The sequence below is a fragment of the Trachypithecus francoisi genome, unplaced genomic scaffold, assembly GCF_009764315.1.
Source record: "Trachypithecus francoisi isolate TF-2019V2 unplaced genomic scaffold, Tfra_2.0 Lachesis_group20, whole genome shotgun sequence".
NCBI classification, from domain to species: domain Eukaryota; kingdom Metazoa; phylum Chordata; class Mammalia; order Primates; family Cercopithecidae; genus Trachypithecus; species Trachypithecus francoisi.
The window spans coordinates 23,327,879-23,354,170 of record NW_022681466.1 but is presented as its reverse complement, the minus strand read 5'-3'; the positions used below and the strand labels follow the sequence as shown (position 1 = coordinate 23,354,170).

At 50.7% G+C, this 26,292-nt stretch overlaps 2 protein-coding genes and 1 long non-coding RNA gene across 3 annotated transcripts; 1 reads left to right on the top strand and 2 right to left on the bottom strand.

The window, feature by feature from the left end:
* Positions 1 to 232: 232 nt before the first annotated feature.
* LOC117067173 lies at positions 233 to 10,521 on the bottom strand. Its single transcript, XR_004430644.1, has 3 exons — positions 9,088 to 10,521; positions 4,741 to 5,205; positions 233 to 573 (listed from the first exon to the last, which is right to left on the bottom strand). It is a non-coding gene; the product is annotated as an uncharacterized LOC117067173 (long non-coding RNA).
* A 4,156-nt stretch (positions 10,522 to 14,677) lies between these two features.
* On the top strand, positions 14,678 to 18,942 carry HOXB13 (homeobox B13). Its single transcript, XM_033183359.1, has 2 exons — positions 14,678 to 15,709; positions 16,656 to 18,942. Exons 1-2 carry the CDS (start codon positions 15,109 to 15,111, stop codon positions 16,907 to 16,909), a joined length of 855 nt encoding a protein of 284 aa, XP_033039250.1. The 5' UTR covers positions 14,678 to 15,108; the 3' UTR covers positions 16,910 to 18,942.
* Positions 18,943 to 19,001: 59 nt separating this feature from the next.
* PRAC2 (PRAC2 small nuclear protein) lies at positions 19,002 to 20,471 on the bottom strand. Its single transcript, XM_033183360.1, is given in 2 exon segments — positions 19,002 to 19,118; positions 19,121 to 20,471. Coding segments are annotated over 2 exon segments (273 nt in total). The 5' UTR covers positions 19,295 to 20,471; the 3' UTR covers positions 19,002 to 19,019.
* Positions 20,472 to 26,292: the final 5,821 nt, after the last annotated feature.

Sequence of the window (26,292 nt, the reverse complement as noted above, 5' to 3'; positions counted from 1 at the left end):
GGCCGGGCGTGGTGGCTCACACCTGTAATCCCAGCACTTTGGGAGGTAGAGGTGGGCAGATCACCTAAGATCAAGAGTTCCAGACCACTCTGGTCAACTTGGTGAAACCCTACCTCTACTAAAAATACAAAAATTAGCCAGGCGTGATGTCATGTGCCTGTAATCCCAGCTACTCGGGAGGCTAAGGCAGGAGAATCACTTGAACCTGGGAGGCGGAGGTTGCAGTGAGCTGAGATTGAGCCATTGCACTCTAGCCTGGGTGACAGAGCAAGATTCCATCTAAAAAAAAAAAAAGTTAGGAGTGTGCATGCCGGGAGAGGGGGACTCAGGGCTGAGATAAGGCCAGGCTCCAGACTCCTTGGTGGTTCCTGGGGAAGGGGAGTGGGCATCCTGGTACTCTTCTCCATGCTAGGACGTCACAGCTTCTCCAGTGGGTCAACATCCAGCCCAGGTATCTTCCTAGCTTGAGGGATGTGGGGCGTGTTATGGCTTCTTTTTATACAAAAGAGAGCAAGTTTGTCTGCTGGTTCCTCTTTCAACCAAAATCTTCACCTTCTCCTCAAATACCACCAGCTATGAGAAAAACAATACTTTGTTATATAGGCATAACACTCTTTGTAGAATCTCAATTTGCCTCATCATGATTGATTGTCTCGAAGCACCCCTGTAAGGAAGGATGGGCAGACAGGATCACTTCCATTTTATAAATGAGAAGACCAAGGGCTGCAGAGAGGAGATGGCCAGCCCAAGGACACACAGCTTGAGCACAAGCCAGAGCAGAGACAGCAGTTCAGGCTTTCCACCTCAGTGGTACCCTAAGGGCAGGAAGGAGTGAGAGATGGCAGAGCTAGACTGGCCACTCCACCTCTGAAACAGACCATGTTCTTTCTTTGGTTCCCTTGGGGAGCATTCAGGCCTCTGGGTGCATCCCCAAGGCAGGAAATGAACAGTCCTGCCCCTACAGCAGCAATCATGGCTTTAGATCTGGAGCTATGTATCCAGTGTTTGAAACTTACATAATCCAAAGACCCACCAGAGAATCCCATTCTTGGCTGCCTCCAGTGAGAGAAGGAGTGAGGTCTCTCACTCCAAGAGCAATGAGGGGACCAACAGGAGTCAGAAAGTGACCTAGTGGGTGGGCAGGGGAGGGCACTGCCTGTTCCAGCTCTCCTTTCTTTGGCAGGGTGCGGAGGGGAAGATGCAGCTCTCCTGTCCACACCTGGCTGCCACAGCCAGAGGACAAGTAAGAAAGAAACCTGTAAGAATCAGTTGTTTGGTTCAACATAGAGCAGTCATGTTTTCTGAGATGTCCAATACCTTTTGAGAACTGGGTTGGTCCAGGTTTTTAAATAAAGTAACGGCATGAAAAAGAGGATTGGGAGCAATTGTTACAGGTTATAAGACAGTTAAGAGACATCAAGCAAATGTAATGTGTGAATTTTGTTTAGATCCTGACTTAAACTAATTGTAAAAAGACATTTTTGAGACAACTGAGGAAATTCAAACATGGATAGTATTAAGGAATTATTCTTAATTTTGTCTTGTGTGATAATCACATAAAGGTTATACATAAAAAAAGAAAAAGAACAGTGGCTTACGCCCATAATCCCAACACTTGGAGAGGCCAAGATCGGAGGATCCCTTGAGGCCAGGAGTTTAGAGACCAGCCTGGGCAACAAGGGAGACCTTGTCTCTACAAAAAATAAAATAAAAATAGGCCGGGCTCAGTGGCTCTTGTCTATAATCCCACCACTTTGGGAAGCCAAAGCGGCAGATCGCTTGAGCAAGGGAGTTTGAGACCAACCTGGGAACCCCTGTCTCTACCAAAAAAAAAAAAAAAAAAAGTACCCAGGCATGGTAGCACATGCATGTAGTCCTATAGTCCTAGGCATGGGATCACTTGAGCCCAGGAGCTCAAGGCTTCAGTGATGCTGCACTCCAGCCTGGGTGACAGAGCAAGATCCGTCTCTAAAAACAAACAAAAAAATTTTTTAATCTGTTAAAGATTCAAACTGAAGTATTCTGGAGAAAAAAAAAAAAAGTCTGGGATTTGCTTTAAAATACTCCAGAAAGAAGGCTGAGCGCGGTGCTCTTAACTTTGGGAGGCCGAGGTGGGCGGATCACGAGGTCAGGAGATTGAGACCATCTTGGCTAACACAGTGAAACCCCGTCTAAAAATGCAAAACATTAGCCAGGCGTGGTGGCAGGCGCCTGTAGTCCCAGCTACTCAGGAGGCTGAATGGCGTGAACCCGGGAGGCGAGCGGGGGTTGCATTGAGCTGAGATCTCGCCACTGCGCTCCAGCCTGGGCCACAGAGTGAGACTCCGTCTAAAAAAAAAAAACACCTCCAGAAAGAAATGCAATACAATGGGCTATGAGTTGATTATTGTTGAAGCTGGGTGATAAGTATAAGCAGTTGAATTACACTTTTTTTGTTTACTTTTCTGTATCTGTAGAATTTGCCATTAGAAAACAAATCACTAAGCTGGGTGTGGTGGCTCACACCTGTAATCCCAGCACTTTGGGAGGCTGTGGGGGGGGCAGATCACAAGGTCAGGGGTTCGAGACCAGCCTGACCAACATGGTGAAACCCCGTCTCTACTAAAAATACAAAAATTAGCCAGGCATGGTGGTGGGTGCCTGTAATCCCAGCTACTCAGGAGACTGAGGCAGGAGAATCGCTTGAACCCAGGAGGCGAAGGATGCAGTGAGCCGAGATCATGCCACCACACTCCAGCCTGGACAACAGAGTGAGACTCCCTCTTCAAGGAAAAGAAAAGAACAGAAAGGAAGGGAAAGGGAAAGAAAAGAAAAGAAAAGAAAAATCAATAAAGCAGTGGGCTCATGTCCTTAAAAACCACACATGTACACCAATGTTTACCCTCAATTTTAAAGGGTGAGACTTTGAGAGCCACCTATAAAATCAAATTCAGAATCCTCAGTGCCCACCAATACCCATTTTTTTCCCCCATGGAAAGGACAGGCTTGGAAGGTGTTTTGGCACCAGGTTGACCCAACCATGCTTCCCTTTCTGCTGTCAGTGTGGGTAACAGAGCCATTAGAGGAGTTTAAGCCTCCCACAATTCAACTCTAGGTGAACATTTGCCAGGTATAGCTCCTTTGTTACTCATGTGGACTCAGCCTCCAAAGTGAAACCAGGTGACAGGAATGGAGTGGGAGGAAGAGGACAGAAATTGGTCTCCACTTTTGTAGTTTTAGAAGTCATGGGGGGCACTGATAAAAAAGATGACAGTGTATTAAAGGGTTTTTTAAATTTTATTTTTATTTTTATTTTATTTTATTTTTTGAGACAGAGTCTCACTCTGTTACTCAGGCTGGAGTGCAGTGGCTCCATCTTGGCTCACTGCAACCTCTGCCACCTGGGTTCAAGTGATTCTCCTGCCTCAGCCTTCCGAGTGGCTGGGACTACAGGAACATGCCACCACGCACGGCTACTTTTTGTACTTTTTTTTTTTTAGTAGATACAGGATTTTACCATGTTGGCCAAGCTGGTCTTGAACTCCTGACCTCAAGTAATCAACCGCTTTGGCCTCCCAAAATGCTGAGATTATAGGCATGAGCCACCACTCCGGGCCGGGTTTCTTTCCTTTAGAGTTCATGTTTTGATTTTTCCAAATCCCTTAATTTTTCCCTTTTCCCTTTAATAATTTCCCAAATATCTTAGGTCTGTTTTTAATATTAGTTTGAGATACTAATGAGATTTAATGAAATTTATTTCCATTTTAAAATTTGTCATGGCTGGGTGCAGTGGCTCATGCCTGTCATCCCAGCACTTTGGGGGGCTGAGGTGGAAGGGTCGCTTGGGCTCAGGAGTTTGAGACCAGCCTGGGCAACATGGTGAGACCTCGTCTCTATAAAAAATTTTAAAATTAGCTGGGGTGGTGGTAAGTACCTGTGGTCCCAGCTACTCAGGGGACTGAAGTGGGAGATTTGCTCGAGCCCGGGAGGTCGAGGCTGCAGTGAGTCGTGATCGCGCCAATGCACTCTAAGCTAGGTGAGGGAATGAGACCCTGTGTCAAAATAAAATAAAATAAAATGTGTCAACTATTTGTGTTTGGAGAGGGAAGAGAAGTAAAAATATCGGAATCAGGATTTGGTGCCATAAAGACTCGACTTGCCTCTAGAAGTTGGACAAATTAGTCTCCTAAACCTCAGCTTTCTGTTTCTTTTTCTTTTTTGAGACTGGTTCTCGCTCTGTCTCCCTGACTGGAGTGCAGCAGCGTAATCACGGCTCACTGTACCCTCCAGCTTCGGATTCAAGCCAGAAGTTCAGGGTTCAAGCCAGGCTGGTCTGGAACTCCTGGTCTCAAGCGATCTGCCGGCCTTGGCCTCCCAAAGTGTTGGGACTGCAGGCGTGAGCCACCGCGCCCGGCTCAGTTCTCTTATCTGCAAAACGGAAGTAACAGTTTCCCCCTACTCCTGCCCCGTTCTTTTGTTGTGCGGATTAAATAAAAGGCACCTACAGGGTACTTAAAGTACCCGGCACCTCGCAGACTTTCCAAAGGGACCGCCCCAAGGAGTCCTAGAGGGCTATGGGATTAGAGATGTAGGGGTCTGCGCGGCCCAGGGTGCTGGCCATAGTGGAGTCAGGGAGTGCAGCTTCTCAGTCCCGGATCAAGCAGGCGGCAACTCGCCACCCGCCAACGCACTAAGCGGGTTTTCGCCTTGAGGTACGACCTCCGCTCAGGGTGGGGATCGGTGGAGGGCAGGTGCACCTACCAGCATAGAGGAGATCTTTGCGTGCGTGAGTAGAAGGTAGGGACTGCAAGAAGACTCCCCAGCTCTCTAGCTGCGCTGGCTGGACTGTTAAAGACCTCACCCGCGGGCCGCAGGGCGCTTTACCATCGAGGAGCTGGGCAGTAAACCCCGGCCGGTGAGATGACTCAGTCCCATTACTGAAAAATCTGCCCGACCAGGTGTTTACACACGCAGAAGGAAGGAAAGAATGTCTCTGGGACAAAAAGGGGAAAAATTCTTTAGGCTGGCCTCTAGCCTTGATGAAGAGTTGGCGGGTTCCCCTTAGTTCCTATGAATTCTCCCACCTGAGAGCGATCCACCTTGCCGGCTTGACCAGCACGGATCTTGGGCCATGCAAGGCCAGGGAGGATGGACTGGTCGGCGTCAGTCTGTGCCTTCCCGTGTCCAAAGCTTGGCCTGCACTTCCGAGGCAGGTGATTCCACAGGCTAGAAAAACCATGCAGATGGGGGTGGAGGACAAGCAGGCAAAGGAGGCAGAATCTACCGGTAGACTGGTGTAGGGGATTCCAATTCAAGGGCAGAGAGCACTCCTGCCCCCACAATCCCTATCTGCATCCCCTACCAAAGGCAGCTGGAGATCCGGGCTGGGCCTGGGCCAGACAGGTTATTGAGAGGATGGAGGGATTGGAGAGACCAGGGTTTGCTTCCCACGGTTCTTCCCCAACTCCTCCGCCTAAGTCTCTGGGGCTGAGCACCATTTCTAGGGGAAGTTTCCAGGTTCATCTCGAAATTAAGAAACTGGGAGCCCTAGCCTTGCCTCATAGAGCTAGACCAGCAGTTTTTCAACCTGGGAGGGACTACCCTTGTGACCAAGCTTTGGGTTCTTAGGACTTGGTGGGCATTGAGCTGGAACCAGAACACCATCCTGAAAGTATGAGCTTCTATATACAAAAGTCCCAGCCTGCCTGACTTTTTGGACTCCCGTGGGGCAGGCATGGAGAACAGTCAGGGCGTCACCAGAAACTCTAAAACTGCATCCAGCGGCCATAGCTGTCTGCCTTTTGTATTCTTTATTTCTTCTGCTCCCACTTCAGTAGCTCAGAGCTCCCTGGTACCACAGAACTGGCCATGGGTTGCCTGAGGTCAGTTCTCTCTGAATTGGGCAAGACATCAACCTTGCCTAGGCGTCTGCCCCCAGCTACCCAAGCACAATGCTGGTTAGCACTGAATGATCTCTAAGGAGTCTCCTGACCCCAAACACCAACTGACCCGTTTGGGGAGGCAGGGAATGCAGAGCTCTCTGCTCATTAAGAGAAGGGAAAGGCAGGGAGCTCTACATGTCCCCTAAGCTGAGAGCCCTAATTAAGGACTTCATAGGGGAAAGTTCATTCCTTCCTCTCTCTCTTCTTTCTTTCCTTCCTTCTTTTCTTTCTTTCTTTCTTTCTTTCTTTCTTTCTTTCTTTCTTTCTTTCTTTCTTTCTTTCTTCTTTCTTTCTTTCTTTCTTTCTCTCTCTCTCTCTCTCTCCTTCTCTTTCTTTCTTTCTTTCTCTTATTTCTTCTCTCTCTCTCTCTTTTGAAGAAATCCCTCTTAGTTACCCAGGCTGGAGTGCAGTGGCACCATCTCAGATCACTGCAACTTCCACCTCCTGGGTTCAAGCGATTCTTGTGCCTCAGCCTCCCGAGTTGCTGAGATTACAGGCACCCACCACCACGCCCAGCTAATTTTTAATATTTTTTAGTAGAGATGGAGTTTCACCAAGTTGGCCAGACTGGTCTTGAACTCCTGACCTTGGGTTATCCACCCGCTTTGGCTTCCCAAAGTGCTGGGATTACACGCTTGAGCCACTGTGCCTGGCCAGGAGGAAGTTTTCTAAGCTTCTAAGCTTCCCCTGGTGTCAGTTGCAACACAGTAGCCTCCAACATTGGAATCTCCTCTCAAATCCAAGCCCTAGCTATGAGCAACATGAGGGGAGAGCAAAGATCTTCACTGTCTCTTCAGTAGTGGCTAGAGTCCCTTCCAATTATGAACAAAACTATAGACGTTACAGGGACCAAATAGAAAACAAACAAACAAACAAACCTGTGAGTAATTTTCCTCTTTTTTTTTTTTTTTTTTGAGACATGTTCTCTATCTGTCACCAAGGCTGGAGAGCAGTGACACAGCCTCGGCTCACTGTAGCCTCAACCTCCCAGGCTCAAGTGATCCTCTCACCTCAGTCTCCCAAGTAGCTGGGACTACAGACGTGTGCCACCACACTGGGCTATTTTTTGTAGAGATGGGGTTTTGCCATGTTGCCCAGGCTGGTCTCAAAATCCTGAGCTCAAGTGATCCTCCCACCTCGGCCTTCCTAAGTGCATGATTTTACAATTTAAAGTGAAAAGCATTTTACTTTCCCTCTCAGAACTCTTAGAAAACCTCTGAAGGAGTAGAAGGGAAGAATGATCAGTTTAAGCTCAAGTGATTCACAGCCAAGGCAGATTAAAAGCCCAGAGCTCTGTTCCAATCCCAAATCCCACTTTGATGAGGAGTCCTATGTGTATGGTCCGATATCACCTCTGGATTAGTAGGGTCAATGCAGACAGGCTGCAGACAATCAGCCAGACTTCTCCAGTCTCAGAAGGTGTCAGGATTTGGAGTAAATGGCTGACCCAGAACCTTGAGGGCCTGGCTAACATGGACTTTCCCCAGGTTAGAGTCCTCAGGGCAGTAACTAGGAACTGCCCAATGCTCATTTCAAGCTGGGGCTGAGATTCAGAAAGGCAGATACTCTTGGAGCAGTGTTATTTTCAAGCCTTCATTGAGTCCCAAGAGGGGTAGTCTTTTGTGGCACTCAAGAGCAGGAACCCATGAGCACCATGAACTGGATAGTACTTGGTAGGGATGAATTATGGACCATTTTTTCGCTCCACCTTGTGTATCTGTGTGTGTGCGAAATGCCTGCCTTCTTCCTCTCCCAACTTTGTTTCTTGGAACAGAGATCTTAGTGGGAAGAGAAGGGAAAGGCTTTTGCTATAGGGATTGGGGTTGGGGGGACAGTGAGAAGGGAGGTAGGTCACAAGATGGTCACGTTCTGGGTTTTTGGAAGGATCCCAGGACTTTCATTAAGGTAAATGGGGGAATCAAAGTAAGAAATCAAATCTTTCAAACTGTACTTTCCCCTAGGCCTTAACTCTACAGCTCCACTTCAGGCCAAATAGGTGGGTTTGGGACTTGAGGGGCCAGGGCCCTGGTGCTGACGTTCTTCTTGATTTAAGGAATGAAGACTCAATCTTTATCTCTGGCAGAGTCTATACTAGCAGTCCTGAGAGCAGCCAGCATTTTCCTAATAGTCGTATCATCAACACACATTTCCTGAAAGGAAAAACAAAGTGGAGGTGGTGGGAGAGTTGGAAGTGACTCAAATTGCTTTCTTCAATTTGCACATAGGTTTTTTGATACATTCCTTATTCCTGAGTCCTATCCAGGATCCCAGGGATTGGAAAGAAGAAAGCCCAGTCGCCCATGACCCTGGAAGTCGCTGAAACCCCTAAAGACACTAACTGTGGGTCCCCATTTGAGTATCCCATTCCTATTCCTTTACTTCCAAGTGTCTCTGTGCTGGGTGACTGGAGGGATTTATAGGGAAAGTATGGAGGAGGTGATCTCCCAGGCAATTTGGTCCCCTTTAATGAGCCACTGCAGAATTTAAACTGTGAGGCTGGCTGCCTGCCCCAACTGAGTCAGAACATGATAGTTGCCTCCACAGTGGCTGGGCTCCCTCAAAGCACTAATAACTGTGCCTGCACTAGACACACATGGAAAAATGCATGGCAGCTTCCTGGACTCTTCATTGTTCCTTCTACTGTTTTCTTCCCTCTCCTTCCGGTAAAGCTCCCTTCCCTCCTGCTGCCCGCCATCACTCTTCTGTTCAAGGTGAACACTTGCAGGGATTCAAAGGTCTGCTGATCAAGTCCTTCTCTCCTTACACAGTGCAGATAGGAAAACTGAGGCACAGAGAGAGCGACTGACTTGGTCCAGCACACTGAGCTAGAACAGAACATTACATTACATGAGACTCTGGATTGCTCTGCAGTGCGGCCACGTAGGACCAGACTTCCTAATGGTTGGGGTCTGATCTGGGCTGAGTTTCTCCGAATTGGGTAACTCCCCATTAAAGCCCAGGGTTGGAGAAGGGGGCTGGGGACCCTGGGACCAACCAGTCTCCCTATTCAGCACGTGTGATGCATGATAGGCAAGAAACAGCTGGCTTGTTCACCTAGACCTGCCGAACTAGAGGAAGGGAGACTCTTGGTCTCTGTTCAGTGACCCTCATATTTGACCCCCTTCCTCCCTCTCTCCTCCCTCCCTCCTCTTTGGACCCCACTCACAGTTCTCTGGGCTTGGCTAGGCCCTCCTCTGGTTTCCAGGCGGCCTCAGGGCACGCAGCAGCTGCCGTGGCCGCCCTGAGGCTGGAGCAAGCCTCTCCCTTCAGCTGTCCATCCTTTGATTCCTCCTCAGATCCATTTGTCCCATGGGTTTGAGGCCATGATGGGCTCTAATTTCATAGCTGGCTCCCTCAGCCCTGGCCTCAGAGGCACTTAGGCTTGTCCTGAGAGGGTTCTAATTCCTGAGGATGTCGCAGGGCTGACTGGGTTGGGGAAGGAAGGAGGAGGTGACAGTGGCCTCCTCCCCAGCAGCCATGCCTCCATCCTCTGAGCTCTTAAGTCTCGGATCCCGTTGTCAAGTTGTCCAAAAGATTTTCCTCTAAGGCCAGGAGAGACCACGCTTGACTTCATTTCAGGGAGAAAGGCCCAAGTCACCCTTCATCTCCAGCCGGTGCTATTCTAGCCTTAGGCAGAGCTCCAGGGCAGGGCTCCGGGGTCCCAACAGCCACACTAGGCCGTCCTCCAGGCCGTCGTCCCCTGCCAAGCGCAGGCTCCGGCCCCTGAGAGCTGTAGCCTCTGGCCCCTGAGAGCTGTAGCCTTGCAAGCCCTTTCCAGACTTCAGAGAAGAACAATGGAAAAACTGGGTGAGAGCGCTGCAAAGGAAAAACGGGTATGGTGGGATGAGGAAGTGAAGTAAAACGGAGATGAGAGAAAGAAAAAAGAAATAGGAGAGAGAACAAAAGGAAGGAGGAAGGAAAAACGAGAAAAGAGAAGAAGGAAAAATAAGGAAGAAAAAGCAAACAAAGAGAAAAACAGTGTAAGTGCGAAGAGAGACAGGGAGAAAAGTACTAAAGGGAAAATGAAGACAGAGCAACCGGTGGGTGGCGGAACCAGAGTGAACAATAACAAGAAAAGAAAAGAAAGAAATCAAGAAAGAGCACACAAAAAGCAAGATAACTGAAATGGAAGGAAGCAAAGGCGGTGGGAAAAACACAAATATAAAAAGAAAAGAAGATATCAAGACTAAAGACAGGAGATAAAATGCAGACGGAAGGAAAAGATGAAAAGAGGAAGGAAAGAAAAGAGCACACCTTAATTAGGCCATTTTCATAAAACCAAGAGGAGCTGGGAGACCACAAGCAGTTCAGCCAGACCCGCGCCGCCGGCGGACCGCGGAGCCCACCTTTCCGGAGAGGGGAGCGTCGCGCTGCAGAGAAATCCTCTCTATTCATCACTACCAACCTGACAGCCGCCATCGTCCCCGCCACAGAGGTTGCTCCAGTTGGGAGAACGCAGGCAGCGGGCACTCACTTTACAAAAAATAAAACATAGTTTAGCAGATGCCCTCAAGAGCGGCAGGTGGGCGCCTCCCGCCCCCACCCCTCGTTGGCGGGTCCCTAGCCCGGGCGGGGGCGGGAGCTGACACGGAGGTGCCAAGTCCCCGTTGCCGGAACCCCCGGGGGCGCGGCGGCTGCGCTCAAAGGCCGGGCTGTAAAGGTCACAGGCGGTCTGTGGGGCCGAGCTGAATGGGCTCCCGGAGGTAAACAGACTCTTAACTTTCAACTTGGCCTTGACCTTCCTGGAGGTGTCTGGCCGGTATGTAAAGGAGCACGCTGAGGCTTTCAGCGCTTTTGGTGGGGTCAGTAAAGAAAGCTGGGGGAGGCTCCGGGCTCCCGAAGGGTCTGCCAGGAGGCTCCCAGCAGGATACAAAGGCATCTGTGGGGCTGGGGGAAGGGCAGTCTCAGTCCAGTCAGTCTGGAAGATCAGGACGCCTGGGTTGTGTACGGACTTCCTCGCTGAACTCAGGTAGAGACCCAGGGAGGACTTGGAGGCTCTGAGCCTCAGTTTCCCGATGCAAGAACTATGAAGCTTATGCAGGGCTGAGGGAGCAAGTGAGAAGTGACTGGCACTCTTTAGGGCAACTCTCCTTTTCAAGTAAAAACAGGTTGCTTGTAATTCATTAGAAGCAGATACACAGGGAGTCATAAAAATAGAGCTCATATTTATTCAGATTGTGAAAGGCTTTTATGTGCAAAATCTCGTATCACCACAGTATTTATGTGAGGAAAGAATTATTATCCGTATTTTACAGATAAGGAGACTTAATCTTACTTTAACTGATGCCAGTTGAGGTCCATGACAGCTCATGGGCAGATGCACACACATACCTATGTACAGGAAATAGGGGCACATACCCAAGCGTTAATAAATATGAGATCCAAGACTGGGTGTGGTGGTTCATGCCTGTAATCCCGCACACTGGGAGGCCAAGGCAGGGGGATCACTTGAGGCCAGGAGTTCGAAACCAGTCTGGCTAACACAGCAAAATCCCGTCTCTACTAAAAATATAAAAAATTAGCTGGGCCGTAGTGGCACTCACCTGTAATCCCAGCTACTCAGGAGGCTGAGGCATGAGAATCACTTGAACCCAGGAGGTGGAGGTTACAGTGAGCTGAGATCGTGCCACTGCACTCCAGCCTGGGTGACAGAGTGAAACTCTGTCTCAAAATGAATGAAACAAAATGAAATAAAATAAAATAAAAATGAGATCCAGAACTGTTCCCTGGGATCTAGCAGATGCTAAATAAATTGTAAAGCAAATAAAACAAGCACTATAGAATTTATTTGTATTGAAACGTATCCTTTTACAGGAGGGTCTCCAGCACAGCTGGTGACCTTCTCCCCACTCCCTCCACGTTTAAGTTAACCATCTCTGCATTCCACCACACTGAAGTTACATGCACTTAGCTACTTATTTCAATGAATATGGATAAGAACGCTATATATCCAAAAGCACAATTTCAGGAAGTGTTGAAATGAATTAAAAAAATTTTTGTTTTTAATTATTTTTCCTTAGTATTTGAGATACAACTGATATGCAGTAAAGTGCAGAAATCCCAAGTGTACAGCTTGATGAATTTTCATGTCAACAAAGTCTTGTAACTAGCATACAGATTGAGATGGAGAGTATTTCCAGCACCCCAGAAGGCTTCTTTATGTCCTTTTCCAGTCAGGAGACGTCTCCCCATGGCAATCTCTATCACTATACCATAATTTTGCTTGTCCTTGAACTGCATAGAAATGTAGAAATTGAATCATACAAAAGCTATTCTTTTGTATCTGGCTTCTTTCATCCACATATCTGTGATTCATCAATGTTGTGTATAGTAGTGGTTTATTCTTTTTCAAAACGCTGTGTAGTACTTCATTGTTTAATTATACCATGCTTTCTTTACTCATGCTACTGTTGATAGACATTTGGGTTGTTTCTAATTCTGAGCTACTATATTTTGGTTTCATTTGGAGATGGGGTATCCCTATTATCCCTATTACCCCTGTTGCCCAGGATTTTTTTTTTTTTTTTTTGAGATGGAGTCTCACTCTGTCACCCAGGCTGGAGCACAGTGGCATGATCTTGGCTCACTGCCTTCCAAATTCAAGTGATTCTCCTGCCTCAGCCTCCTGAATAGCTCCACCACCACACTTGGCTCTTTTTTTTTTTTTTTTTGTATTTTTAGTAGAGACAGGGTTTCACCATGTTAGCCAGCCTGGTCTCAAACTCCTGACGTCAAATGATCCACCTGCCTTGGCCTCCCAAAGTGCTGGGATTACAGACCTGAGCCGCCACGCCTGGCCCCAGGCTAGTCTTGAACACCAGGGCTCAAGCGATCCTCTCACCTCCGCTAGGATTAGTTGCTAGGATTACAGGCGTGCACTGCCGTGGGTGGGTTTGAGCAACTATGGATAAAGCTGCTGTGGACCTACTAGTACATGCCTTTCGATGGATATAAATATTCGTTTCTGTTAGGTTTATGCCTAGGAATGGAATTGCTGGGTCATAGGGCATGACTCTGACTATTATTATTTTTTAAATTTAGGGATCTATTAATGCCTCTACTGTACAAGGATGAATAAATGTGCTTGTGTGTGTGTTTGCCTAAAACTGTGGACATGCCCCATGTATCTATCATCTACCAAGAAAAAATTGGTGAAAAATTCTTAGTCTTTAGGTAAAAATCTGGATATTTCTGCAGTTCATAATTAGACAAGCAAGAAACTCTGGTGAGAAACTGGAAAGCACTGGAGAGATGACGTCTCCCTTTTCTTCCATATTGTTTTCAAATGCAATAAAATCTAGTGAAGATTTCGTGCTTGGTGTCTTCAGTTACAGCAATGCTCATTAAGAGTGATGTGCACTACAGCCTGTGGGCCCTTTCCCACAAAGTGGCTTAAGTTCAAGGTCAGGTTGGTGAGAGGCTATGATTGAGTCCGCCCAGAGTTTAGGGTAATCTATTCCATATAATTGCCAAGACCCTCGTGTAGAATGGAAACATTCCTGTCTTCTCCAGAAAAACTGGGAGTTCTAGAAAAAGCAGACAGAAGAATTTGATTTGGGAGGGGTAGTAAAGGAAGTGGAAAACCTCTAAAGACAGATTTATGAAACAAACCGTTTGATTCTTCTGAATTGCACTGCACAATAGGCCCCAATAGAGGGGCCTCAAGCAATTCTGCCAATGGTTGGGGCTTCCCCTCCCATTCCCTTTTCCTTCTAAGGAAGTTTAAAACTTGGAGGAGGCAGATAGGGGTCTTGGACTTTCTGGGCACTCAACTTGGGTGGGAGTGTGCCAGCATCAGGACAGTTTCCTAGGCTCCTTGCAGACCATAGGGAGAGGGCTGCAGGGCAGGGAGACTGGCATCTCCACACAGGCGTCAGTATTCTTGGGGTCCAGAACTCCGACAGCTGGTTTCTGGCAGTCAGCCAGGCCTGGCTTCCTCAGACTTCCTTAGATCCCAAAAAAGGGGGAAAGCGACTCTCTTTTCTTTCTCTTTTCTGACTGGCACTTTAGGATTTTACAAGATTGTGTCCCATCCCCTCTGTCAACTTCTCTCTTTCCCTCTTTGTGTTGCTGTTCTGGGTCTCATCTCTCCCTCTCCCAGTCCCTCCCTCAAGTCCTGTGGATCTCCGTTCCTCTGTACGTCTTTCCCCACACTTAAAGGGAAATCCAGACCCTTCCACAGGCCACTCTAGAGGCTCCATTTCCCCTTCAGGTCCGGACGTGGAGAGTCCTGGGCTCCGTCTAGATCGCGCGTCTTCTACGTCTGAGTTCGTGTCTCCCGCCTCTTCCCTCAGCCTCACCCGAATCAGGGCCTCCAGAGCATTCCGGGCAGTAGTGAGTCCCTGGGCAAGGGGCGTCCAGGGCACCTCCCTGGGGCCCGGAGCAGCTCATTCCAGGACATTTGGGACAGGAAGGGTACCAGGAATGAACCAGAGTGCTAGTACCCAGGACCCAAAGCCAGGGGCTGCCGGAAATACCCATTAACCCCCATTTCCCAGCCTCCTCTTACACAGGCGCATTCCCGGGTTCTCCTTTGAGGCCGGGAGCGGCCTCCCAGCCCCACCCCCGACTCCCCTTCCCCCCCAGGAGATGGACACTTTATAGGGAGAGCTTTTTATTCTCTCGTTAAACCTGCCAAAGCGCAGGAGACAGAGAGCCAGTGAGGGAGGGGAGGAGAAAGAGGTGGGGCCCGGCCCCTCATCCCCTCTCCCTCCGCCCACCACGCCTCCCCTCCCCCCGGACGTGGAACTGGGACTCTGCAAATTGGAAAGCTGCGAAAGGACACCTCCTTCCTTTACTCTCGTGTTGTTTTTAAGTGCAATGAGAGACAGAAGAGTGGAGAGGGAAAAGAAGAGAGAGAGGGAAATAGAGAGAGAGGAGAGAGAGCTGAGAGAAAGAGCGAGAGAGAAAGAGCGAGAGAGAAAAAAAAAAGCTGGGGTAAAGTATTTTCGCAGTTTCTGCCTTTAGGATTTTATTAGCTTCTCTCCCCCAGGCCGCAGCCAATCAGCGCGTGTGCCCAGGCCCCTGCGTCTCTTGCGTCAAGACGGCCGTGCTGAGCGAATGCAGGCGCCTTGCGAGCTGGGAGCGATTTAAAACGCTTTGGATTCCCCGGGCCTGGGTGGGGAGAGCGAGCTGGGTGCCCCCTAGATTCCCCGCCCCCGCACCTCATGAGCCGACCCTCGGCTCCATGGAGCCCGGCAATTATGCCACCTTGGATGGAGCCAAGGATATCGAAGGCTTGCTGGGAGCGGGAGGTGGGCGGAATCTGGTCGCCCACTCCCCTCTGACCAGCCACCCAGCGGCGCCTACGCTGATGCCTGCTGTCAACTATGCCCCCTTGGATCTGCCAGGCTCGGCGGAGCCGCCAAAGCAATGCCACCCATGCCCCGGGGTGCCCCAGGGGACGTCCCCAGCTCCAGTGCCTTATGGCTACTTTGGAGGCGGGTACTACTCCTGCCGAGTTTCCCGGAGCTCACTGAAACCCTGTGCCCAGGCAGCCACCCTGGCTGCCTATCCCACGGAGACTCCCACGGCCGGGGAAGAATACCCCAGCCGCCCTACTGAGTTTGCCTTCTATCCGGGATATCCGGGAACCTACCAGCCTATGGCCAGTTACCTGGACGTGTCTGTGGTGCAGACTCTGGGTGCTCCCGGGGAACCGCGACATGACTCCCTGTTGCCTGTGGACAGTTACCAGTCCTGGGCTCTCGCTGGTGGCTGGAACAGTCAGATGTGTTGCCAGGGAGAACAGAACCCACCAGGTCCCTTCTGGAAGGCAGCATTTGCAGGTAACCTCTATTACCCTGGGTCCCCCTGTCTCTGAGCCTGGGGTTGTGGGTCCCACTGGCATTTCCCTGGGAGGAGGAGGAGGGAGACTTGGGCTGGTGAGGATGAGCTTGGTGCTCCTCCCTTGGTAATTAGGACTCTGAAGGAGGGTCCAGGCAGCTGGAGGGCCTAGATGGAGGTCTGTGTGAGGGTCCTGAGCTGGGTGCTATTCGAAGCCTGAGGGCCACCTCCCTTCTCCAGGAGGCCCTGGGACCAGCCTTTTAACACGTCTGAGAGGTTTGGATCTCTTTGCTGTTGAGTGGGGATCACGGTGTCCCTACCCAGCACAATTCCAGACTAATTCTACACAAAGGCTAAATAACTCTCAATTCGGTGAGTGGGGAGTAGGTGTGGGAGATAGGATGTACTGTAGAGAATACAACCCCTCACTTTCTTTTAGATGAGTTTTCCAATTTCCAAAGAAAAATTTAGGTTTCCTGCAGTCATGATATAGGTGTGTGCATTGGGATGGGTGAATGTGTGTGTGTGTGTGCGCATGTGTATACACATGTATATGCATGTAGTGGGAGTGGAAGGAGAAACGTGTTTCCAGAATTTGCCCGTAGAATCTAAAAGAGTGGTCAAGAGTCTGGAAATGCATGAAGAGTATGTGATGGTGGGCAAAGGCCTGACTGTGTGTGGTGCGGGGATATGTTTGCAGATTCGCGGGTGTGAGAGCAGTGATGGGTGAGGATGGCCTTCAGGAACCAAGGCTGAGCGGCGGGGAGAGAACAAGCCGGAAGCCAGGGTGGTGTCCCCATATGCTTTGGAGGAACAGGATTGCACGTGTGCCTGCAGGGTGACCTGTGTGCACCTGTGGGATGACTTAGCTTGGGGCTTGCAGGGTCTGGGTCTGCATGGGTGGGGATCTGACTATGCCTTTTCCTCCCTCGCTTTCCTGCCGTGCAGACTCCAGCGGGCAGCACCCTCCTGACGCCTGCGCCTTTCGTCGCGGCCGCAAGAAACGCATTCCATACAGCAAGGGGCAGTTGCGGGAGCTGGAGCGGGAGTATGCGGCTAACAAGTTCATCACCAAGGACAAGAGGCGCAAGATCTCGGCAGCCACCAGCCTCTCGGAGCGCCAGATTACCATCTGGTTTCAAAACCGCCGGGTCAAAGAGAAGAAGGTTCTTGCCAAGGTGAAGAACAGCGCTACTCCTTAAAGAGATGTCCTTGCCTGGGTGGGAGGAGGGAAAATGGGGGGTGTCCTGGGGAGACCAGGAACCTGCCAAGCCCAGGCTGGAGCCAAGGACTCTGCTGAGAGGCCCCTAGGGACAACATCCTTCCCAGGCCACTGGCTCCTGGACTGTTCCTCAGGAGTGGCCTGGGTACCCAGTATGTGCAGGGAGAGGGAAGCCCCTTGTGACAGCCCACTCCACCAGGGTACCCAGAGAACCTGTCCCAGTCATCATCATTCATCCTGACAGTGGCGATAATCACGATAACCAGTACTAGCTGCCATGATCATTAGCCTCATATTTTCTATCTAGAGCTCTGTAGAGCACTTTAGAAACTGCTTTCATGAATTGAGCTGATTATGAATAAACTTGGAAGGCGATCCCCTTGCAGGGAAGCTTTCTCTCAGACCCCCTTCCATTACACCTCCCATCCTGGTAACAGCAGCAAGACTGAGGACAGGGGAAAGGGCAGATTTGCTTATGTGGCTGTGATGTCCGTTTAGCATTTTTCTCAGCTGACAGCTGGGCAGGTAGAGGTTGTCTCTTCCTCCCTCCTTGTCCACCCCATAGGTTGTACCCACTGGTCTTGGAAGCCCCCATTCTTAACACGATGATTTTGCGTCGTGTGAAAATGAAGCCAGCAGGCTACCCCTAGTCAGTCCTTCCTTCCAGAGAAAAAGGTTTGAGAAAGTGCCTGGGATTTCCTCCCACAAACTCTCTAAGTCTTCCTTTAATATTTCTGGTGGTTCTGACCAAAGCAGGTCATGGTTTGTTGGGCATTTGGGAGCCCAGTGAAGTAGATGTTTGTGGCCTTGCATACTCAGCCCTTCCCAGGCACAAACAGCGGCAGAGTGGTGCCAACCCTGTTTTCCCAGTTCACGTAGACAGATCCACAGTGCGGAATTCTGGAAGCGGCAGACAGACGGGCTCTTTGCAGAACCTGGACTCTGAGAGGGACATGGGGACCTCTGCCTCTGTGTTCATTCTCTGATGTCCTGTACCTGGGCTCAGGGCCCTGTGGGACTCATCGCCTGGCCACGCAGCAAAGCCAACCGGTTCGTGCTGGGCCTTCCTGCATCTTAGGCTGGGGGTGGGGGGTGGAGGGTGGGAGTGAGGGGGCCTGCAGGCCATTCTCCACAATTGAGCGCACAGGCCTGAAGTCTGGAGAACCCGCAGAACCGAAGTTCCGAGCAGCGGGTTGGTGGCGAGTAGTGGGTCGGTGGCAAGCAGTCGGTAGGGGGCCGCGTCCACCACTACCTCGAGGACCTTTCCCTCCTGGAGCCAGCTCTCCAAGAAACCCCGCGGCAGCCGCCACAGCCAAGGGATTCGAGTGTTTATGGCCTGCGGTCGGGTGGGATCCTAGCCCTGGCTCCTCTCCCGGGAAGGGGTGAGGGTGGGATGTGACTTAGACTCCTACAAATCTGTTTACCAAAGAGGAGCACGGGGCTGAGGGAAAAGGCCAAAGAGTGTGAGTTCATGGGAACTGCGGGTTCGGGGGAAGAGGACCAGGAGGAGGAAGAGGAGGTCGATTTCCTGATTTAAAAAATCGTCCAAGCTCCGTGGTCCAGCTTAAGGTCCTAGGTTACATACACTGCTCAGAGGAGGTCACTTTCTGCCTTCCACGTCCTCCTTCAAGGAAGCCCCGTGTGGGTAGCGTTTAATATCTCAGGTTCTTACTCCTCTGTCTGTATATGCTCAAACCCGACCAGCGATCGGGCAAGTAAACCCCTCCCTCGCCGACTTCAGAACTGGCCAGAGTTCAGCGCAGATGGGCCTGTGGGGAGGGGGCGAGGTAGATGAGGGGGAGCGACTTGGTGCGGAGTGACCCCTTGGAGAGAGGAAAAAGGCCACAAGAGGGGCTGCCACCGCCACTAACGGAGATGGCCCTGGTAGAGGCCTTTGGGGGTCTGGGACCTCTGGACTCCTCGTGCTCTAACTCCCACACTCTGCTATCAGGAACTGAAACTTAAGGGTCTTCTCTGTTTTTCACTCGCAATAAATTCAAAGCAAACAAAAGATGTGGAATCTTAGAGATTTATTCCACTAGTGTGTTAGTACCATTAAAAAGACAAGGGCGCCCCCTCCCGGCAGAGGCTCACCACTCCAGGAGAACTTGTGGGCAGTCTTTCATCCCCCGCGGAGCTACCGGCTCCCTGCAGCCTGGGGCCTCCTGGGTACTTACTGGGCTGCGTGCAGCGGCTCCAGGACCCGATGTCGCCTGCCATTCGGCCAGGGCATCGGCAGATGTATTGGTCCAGCCCCCGAGAGACCCAGGAAGAAGGCAAGGAGGTTCGGTACGAGCGATCTCGAATGGAAGAAGGCGGTCGGGCTCCGGGAGCCAGGCCGCAGCGCCATCCGCCTTCTGTCCATGTCTTCGTTAGTAATATATTTATCTTCCTTGCCATAACAATTCGCGGTGGACCCCCTACTTTTTTTTCGGATTTACTTGTATGGAATCTGTGCAAAAGATACTTAATTTCGTTTTGTATTAAGTCCTTTTATTGGAAATCCCTTCCCAAACAGTTTTAGTCTCCCACCTATCCCCGGCCGACCACATTGAAATCTCTCACTTATTTGTGTTTAAATCACAACAAAATCTACAAACCTACACTCGCCTGCAGCTATTTACTTTTAAATAAGGGCTATGTTAAGTTACAGGAGGAAATGTTTTGCTTACCATTCGGACAAACATGTGAACACAATGTCACAATAGGTGAATCCAGACAACGCTCTCACAGATGAATAAACGCAGAGGCATACACATATACTTCGAAAAATAAGCAAGGGTGCCTTTTCACCAACAAGGCGCAATTGTACTCTGAGCTGCCCTCCAGACCTTTCCCCTCCCTCAGAGCCAAACGCCGCCCCCCGCAGCGAGTCTTTCAGCAAGCTACCAAACGGGATCGGAGGGTCGCGTCTACGCGGACTCTAGACCCGAAATAATTTCTAACTCCAAAGCAGGTGGATGTTATTAGGCCTCCAGAAGCCGAGTAAGGGACAAGTGGCGCAATGCGTAGAAACTACCTCCGGAAGCTCTTTTGGAATCGCGGTTCCGGCACCCGCAACGCAGAGCGCGAACCTGAGGCTCCATCTTTTGGGTTTTACTCCGGCTGGCGAGAGCTTCGGGGACCCTGCGAGGCAGCCGCCAGCCGAGAATCCGCCCCGCCTTCCCTGCACGCGGTCCCTACTCCAAGTAGTAGTTCCGGGGCCAGAAGGTGGAAAGCCCCCGAAGCAGGAAAAAGCCTCATCCAGACCCCGCAGTTATCGGGAGCAGCTCCAGCTTTCCTTCCCCAACCCAGAGCAAACTTCTCTTCCCTGCAGCTCCTCTCCTCCCCTTCATTAAACTTGTATTCAAGGTTCTAAGTGCTGCACTCTAATTAGATTTCCTTCAGGGGAGACCCTGTGCCCCCCAGCCCCACCCTGTCCTGTCTAATAGAAACCCCCGAGCTACAACCGCGAATTAAATAAATGAACTCGTTACCGTAAAGTTGCAATAAAGCCCGGAGGCGAATGCTGCGGAGGGGGCAAAAGAAGGTTTCGTTGTTTTTGAAATTTATACCATTCTCACCCTCCCGAACAGTCGCTTTCCAGGAAAGAGGGGAGAAAGCTCAGGAGCGGCCCTGGGCCTCTCACCCAAGAGCAGGACACCCCGCCCCTCCCCCCAGGCGCTGGCCAGGGCCGGAGACAGATTTAAAACATCCAATGGGGAACCAATGCCAGGCTTTCTTCCTCTCTCCCTACCAGTTAGTTCTGTGTAGAGGGGATGAGGGGGAGGGGACGAAGTGGTCGGGGGAGAGTGAAGGAAAGAATTCCACCATTACCCCCTCTCCTCCCCTAAACTGCCCCCCGAACTGGGAGGGGCACAGGGGGTAGCAAAAGAGTTTAATCGCTCCTAGAATAACGCTGGCGCCAGCCTCGGGGGGAGGGTCAGGGACTTTGCCATTGGACTTGAAGTTCCAGGCTGGTGGTCTCCACCCCCATTTTCCTAAACGTTTTTTTGGGAAGAGGGAGGAAGGTGAGGGGAAGAGAGGACACCTCTGGCCTTGGGAAAGAGGGAAGCCAGTCAAGGGAGGAAGGGCCACAGCAACCAGGAGTTTCCAGGGAGATTCGGAGATTTGCCGGGAGGCGAGGAGGCTGCTGGGAGGAGACACTCCAGCTTTCGCCCCGACTTGCAGCTATAAGGTGGGGAGCCACCAACCGCAGGCCTTCTCACTGAGCCCCGCCCCAGACTCTACAGGGAGGGGGGCACCCAGTGCTGTGCTCCCGTCCTTCCTCTCCTAGCCTAAGGTGTGCGAACAGAGCGCCACTGGGAGGCCGAAACCTTCAGGTCGATGCCTGCTTGCGAGCTCAGGCAAGCTGGATTCTGGTCCCCACCTTTGCAGAGAGAACAGCGATGTTGTGCGCCCATTTCTCAGATCAAGGACCGGCCCATCTTACTACCTCCAAGAGTGCTTTTCTCTCTAATAAGGTAAACTAGCTGATCGGTGGGCCAAGGGCGTTACCGATGAATCTCTCAGTATGGTAGCTGCTTCAGGAGGCCCTAGGAGGCGGTCTCCCAGGAATGTGGGAGCCTTCACTGGTTTTGGGAAACAAGGGAAGGGTGAGCAGCAGGCTCTCACAGATACCACCTGGCGGGAACACCCACTCGCTGGTTCCTGGAGAGACCGGCAGCTGCCCTGGGCAGAAAGGGACAAAGAAAATGTTTCGCAGCACGCGGGACCTGCAGGGCCTGGGCGGTGGAGAGGCTTAGGAGTGGGAACTAGCACCCGCTGTAAGGTCCGCCATAAGACTTAATATTTGTCTCCAATCGGATGGAGTCCTGGCACAAGCAAAATTAATATTGTTAATGTTATTATTATTTAAAACTGTAATACTTTACAAAACATCTACTTTGAAAACTGGGTGAGGCCGGGCATGGTGGCTCAACCTGTAATTCCAGAATTTTGGGAGGCCGAGGCAGGCGGATTCATTGAGCACAGGAGTTCGAGACTAGCCTGGGCAATGTAGCAAGACCCCGTCTCTATTTATATAATAAAATTTAAAAAAAAAAGGAAACTGGGTGAAAGTTAACTGTGATTATAACAATTATTATTATTCTTTTTTACTAACTCATCCTTAAGGCAAAAGCTCCGGCCCTTAAAAAAATAAAAACGGGCTAGGCATACTGGCTCATGGCTGTAATCCCAGCACTTTGGGAGGCTGAAGTGGGCAGATAACTTGAGGCCAAGAGTTTGAGATCAGCCTGGCCAACATAGTGAAACCTGTCTCTACTAAAAATACAAAAATTAGCTGGGCATCGTGGCTCACACCTGTAATTCCAGCTGCTCAAGAGGCTGAGGCACAAGAATTGCTCACACCTGGGAGGTGGAGGTTGCAGTGAGCTGAGATTATGCCATTGCACTCCAGCCTGGGTCACAGAGCGAGCCTCTATCTCAAATAATAATAATAATAATTGCACCTTTTTCTCTAGGCCCCTGGCTTCCTTCTTCCCTTTCCTGCACCCTCTCAGAAGCTCTGCCTTGGTAAGTGTGGGATCAGTGCCACAGCAGGCATGTGTGTGTACCTGCTCTGGGCCCAGCACAGAAGCAGGCTGGGGGCCACATGCTCACATCTTCAGCCAGCCACTGACACTGCCAAGTCATTGGTCTTGGGGTGGGCACAGTAATCCACAAAAACACTGAGGACTCACCTAACTCTCTTCTCCTCACAGCTGGCTCCTTCCCTGCCAGTTCCCCCTCCAATAATGACAAAATCCACAATTGAATGAGCACTTTATAACCTAAAGAAATTGAAACTAAGAGGGTAAGTTACTTGATCTGGGTCCCAAAGTAGGAGGGCTTAACCTCTACTACCAACTGATAAAATAGAAAGCCCAGTGGCTCCTCCATTGTTAACATACCTCTCCCCACAAGGCCCTTCAGATACTAACAAGCACCTGCTTTCATCTGAAGTCACCCAGCTGAGATCACACAGGTGAACCCAAATGCCCTAGACCCAGTCCCTCCTCAGGCACTGGACAGATCTGCATATATACAAGCACAGGGGATTAAACACATGTGGACATTTATGTCAACCAACTACTCATTTATCGAGTAAGCAAAATCTTCCACTAGGGGTGGAAGACAGGAGGAAAGAGATGGAAATATGCTCTCCCTTCCCACCAGGCCTGACTCCTATGCTGGTAGATCTTGGGTCTGCAGCTTCCCCATATGTGACCTGAGGCCAGAGGATTATATTCCATGACCAAATGACCACAATCAGAACAAATGGGGAACAGGGTGGGGAACAGGGAATGAGAAGGACACACATGCACACACACACACACACGCACACACATATACACACACGGCTTTTGGGAGGCTTCCCTGGAGAAGATGCTTGGAATATCAAATCCGGGAGGCAAGATGTGAGCAAAACTCGGAGGAGGAGGCCAGAAAATGCAGGTCGCGGTGGGTAGAAGGACGGTGTGGATCCTCGCTCCAGGTGAGCTAGAGCTGGACGGGCAGAGAGCAGGGGCATCTCACAGGGTCCTGGACCCCCGGGCGAAGCCTGGGCAGTAATCAGATGTCCCCTTGCCCACTCAGACGCTGATCGCCTTACCCCCACCCAGGCGGGCACGCATCCGCACTACCCGCCAAACTCCGCAGATCCCAGGCGGAGGGCAGAGAAGCAGCTCTCGGTCTGCGGGGTCCGTACCCATCCTGTGGACTCTCAGCTGCCCGACTCTAGGTGGGCCCAGCCCGTCGCCCCCGCCCAAAACCTGCGCGCAGCCTTTGTCAGGTTGATGGCTGAAGCTCACTGCACCTCCCATTCCAGGCAGGGTTTTGTCATTGAACTTGAGTCAGGCAATAAACATTCCTTTACCCCTCCGGAGCCAGGCCGAGAACCGGAGGGGTGGATGGGAAGGGCGGAGGCGACTGTAGAGGGACCCGGAACGCGAGAGGCCGGGCCTCTCCCACCAAGCCAGCACGGCTTTAGCAAACAGCTTCCAATCCTTGCCTTCCCGGGAACACTCGCCGGGTCTGCAGCTGAAAGCCGGATTCTTGAGGCCCTCCGGCAAGTCAGGCCAATGTTTTGGTCAGGATCGACATGGTGTAACTTTTTCTCTTTTCCTCCTTGGCATTTCATGTTCGTTTACCTTATTTTAGGCAGTCCAATCCTTTATTTTAATAATCAGGATAAACAAATGCGTACACAAACGAATACTAGCTAAGGCCCATGAATTATTAGAGAATGTTCGAGTCGGTCTTAAAGAGGCCGTCGCGGCTCGGTTTTACAAGCGCCCCTCCCTCGGCGGGATTACCCGGGGGGCTGTCGCCCGCCGCGCTATCCGATCCCGGGCTGCCACAAGAGGCTGCCGAGCCCCACGGATCTCCCAGTCGCCTTCCCAGGACCTGGAAACTTCAGCTTCGCAAATGGGGCGTCTCCCTACTCGGTGGCGGAGGAAATAGCGGCCTGGAGAGCCGTCCCACCCGGGAAACCCGCGCGTCTTTCCCGGCGATCCGCCGACTGCGGAGGCTGCGAGGAGCGGCCTGCTCAGACTGTAGTAGTGCTGCGTGTGTGTGTGTGTGTGTGTGTGCGCGCGCGCGCACGCTCGTGTGTTTAAATAATTCAGGATCCTGGAGCAAGGGAAGATCAAACACTCGATCCCCGGGTGTCTCCCTGGCTCAGTAACATCCAGTCGAAGGTGAACCGGGCGCGCCGGGGCTCAGGGAGGCGCGGGGGCTACTCCGTCTGGCACCGGGTGCTCCGAGCTCGGGGCTTCCTTTCCACCCCGGAGCTCCCCGCGGGTCAGCGACATCGGCTAACGAGATAGCAAATCCGGCGAGGCAACGAAAAGCTCCCGGCCTCGGTATCTGGGGCCAGAGACACCGCAGGGAGGCAGGTCCCCGCCGACAAATCGGAAGAGGCCTGCGGGAGTTAGCCGGATAATGCTCTCTCTTTCCTACCCGCCCCCACCAATTTGGCTTTTACCTGCCACAAAGTTTGCTTGAACCAAAGGGGTTTGCGGTCTTCTCTTCTACTTTTGATCCCCAGGCCTTCGCGGCCTGGGAAAGAATCCGTTCAACCCTTCCGCTTTTGTTGGACCTTCGGGGAAAAGAGGCGTGGGCGCCTGGATCAAGTTCACGGACCTGGTCTGCGTCTTTTAGGACAAGCGGGGGCACCGTTCCCATTCTGACGAGGAGGGTTCTAAGCATTTGGGACAGTGTGAGGGCGAAAATGAAGCTGCGAGAAAGGACTTTCAATTTTAATCTATTGCCTTAGTCTCACATCCCCTCCCTCTCCCGTAGCCCTGCAGGGGAGAAATAATCAGATCCAAAGGGAGGCCTTTTATTTGGAAAAATGCGAAGGTCTTATGGAATGAGCTTCCCAGAAATGGTCTTTGGCACGCACTTGGGTAGTTTTGCGTGAGTTCGGTGCCGGCGTTTATGAAAGTTAAGGTTTTACAGTATTCGGCACAACGGTTTCTGTGGAATTCGATTCAGAGCAAAAAAGATCGCATCTACACTGCTTTCCAAAAAGCTTCGGACTCAACACATTGAAGTAATTTTCCCCAACATCCTGGTTCCTACCCTACCCTTCCACCCCCCCCCTTTTTTTTTACAGCGCCTGATGCAAAATGATATTCCTGCCCCTTAAAAAAAAAAAAAAAAAAAAAAAGAACCTCAAAGTGGAAAAAAAACTATCCCGATCGCAGCAAGTAGAATATGGGTCTTAAAAGACAGAGCTACCTTTAAAATTTTTATGAACAGCCCCTTTTAAATTAAAAAAATTTGTTTCAATGTGTATGTGTTATAATTTTCAGCCACTGTTAATAGTTACTTTTTGTTCCCCTTCCCCTCAACCTAGTTATATACAACATAATCTGGTTTGAAAACATAGTGTACATTTTCTGTGTCATAAGCAATTCCTCAAGTTATTGCAGTCTTCTAAGTGCTGTTTTTAGATTGCATATATGCAGTGAAAGAAGTTGTCATAATTTAGAAAACGATTTCCCTAAGGTTAGGCTGTACCCATATTTAAAAAGAGGAGTTTCAGCTGGACACGGCAGCTAACACCTATAATCTCAACACTTTGGAGGACAAGGTGGGAGGATTGCTTGTGGCCAGGAGTTCAAAACCACCATGGGCAATATAGCCAGATTCAGTCCTACAATTTTTTTTTTTTTTTTTTTAATTGGCCAGGCATGGTGGCGCTTGCCTGTAGTCCCAGCTACTCCGGATGCAGAGGCAGGAAGATCGCTGGGGAGTTTCAGGCTGCAGTGAGTCTTGATCCTGCCGTTGCACTCCAGCCTAGTCTACTCCAGCTTGGTCAACTGAGCAAGACCCTGTATCCAGAAAGCAAATAAATAAAAAGAAGAATTTTTT

Bases quoted from the DNA above. Each gene is read 5' to 3' on its own strand.
- HOXB13 (XM_033183359.1), top strand. From the start codon at position 15,109: ATGGAGCCCGGCAATTATGCCACCTTGGATGGAGCCAAGGATATCGAA. The intron at 15,710-16,655 runs GTAACCTCTATT...CCTGCCGTGCAG, and splicing joins CTGGAAGGCAGCATTTGCAG to ACTCCAGCGGGCAGCACCCT.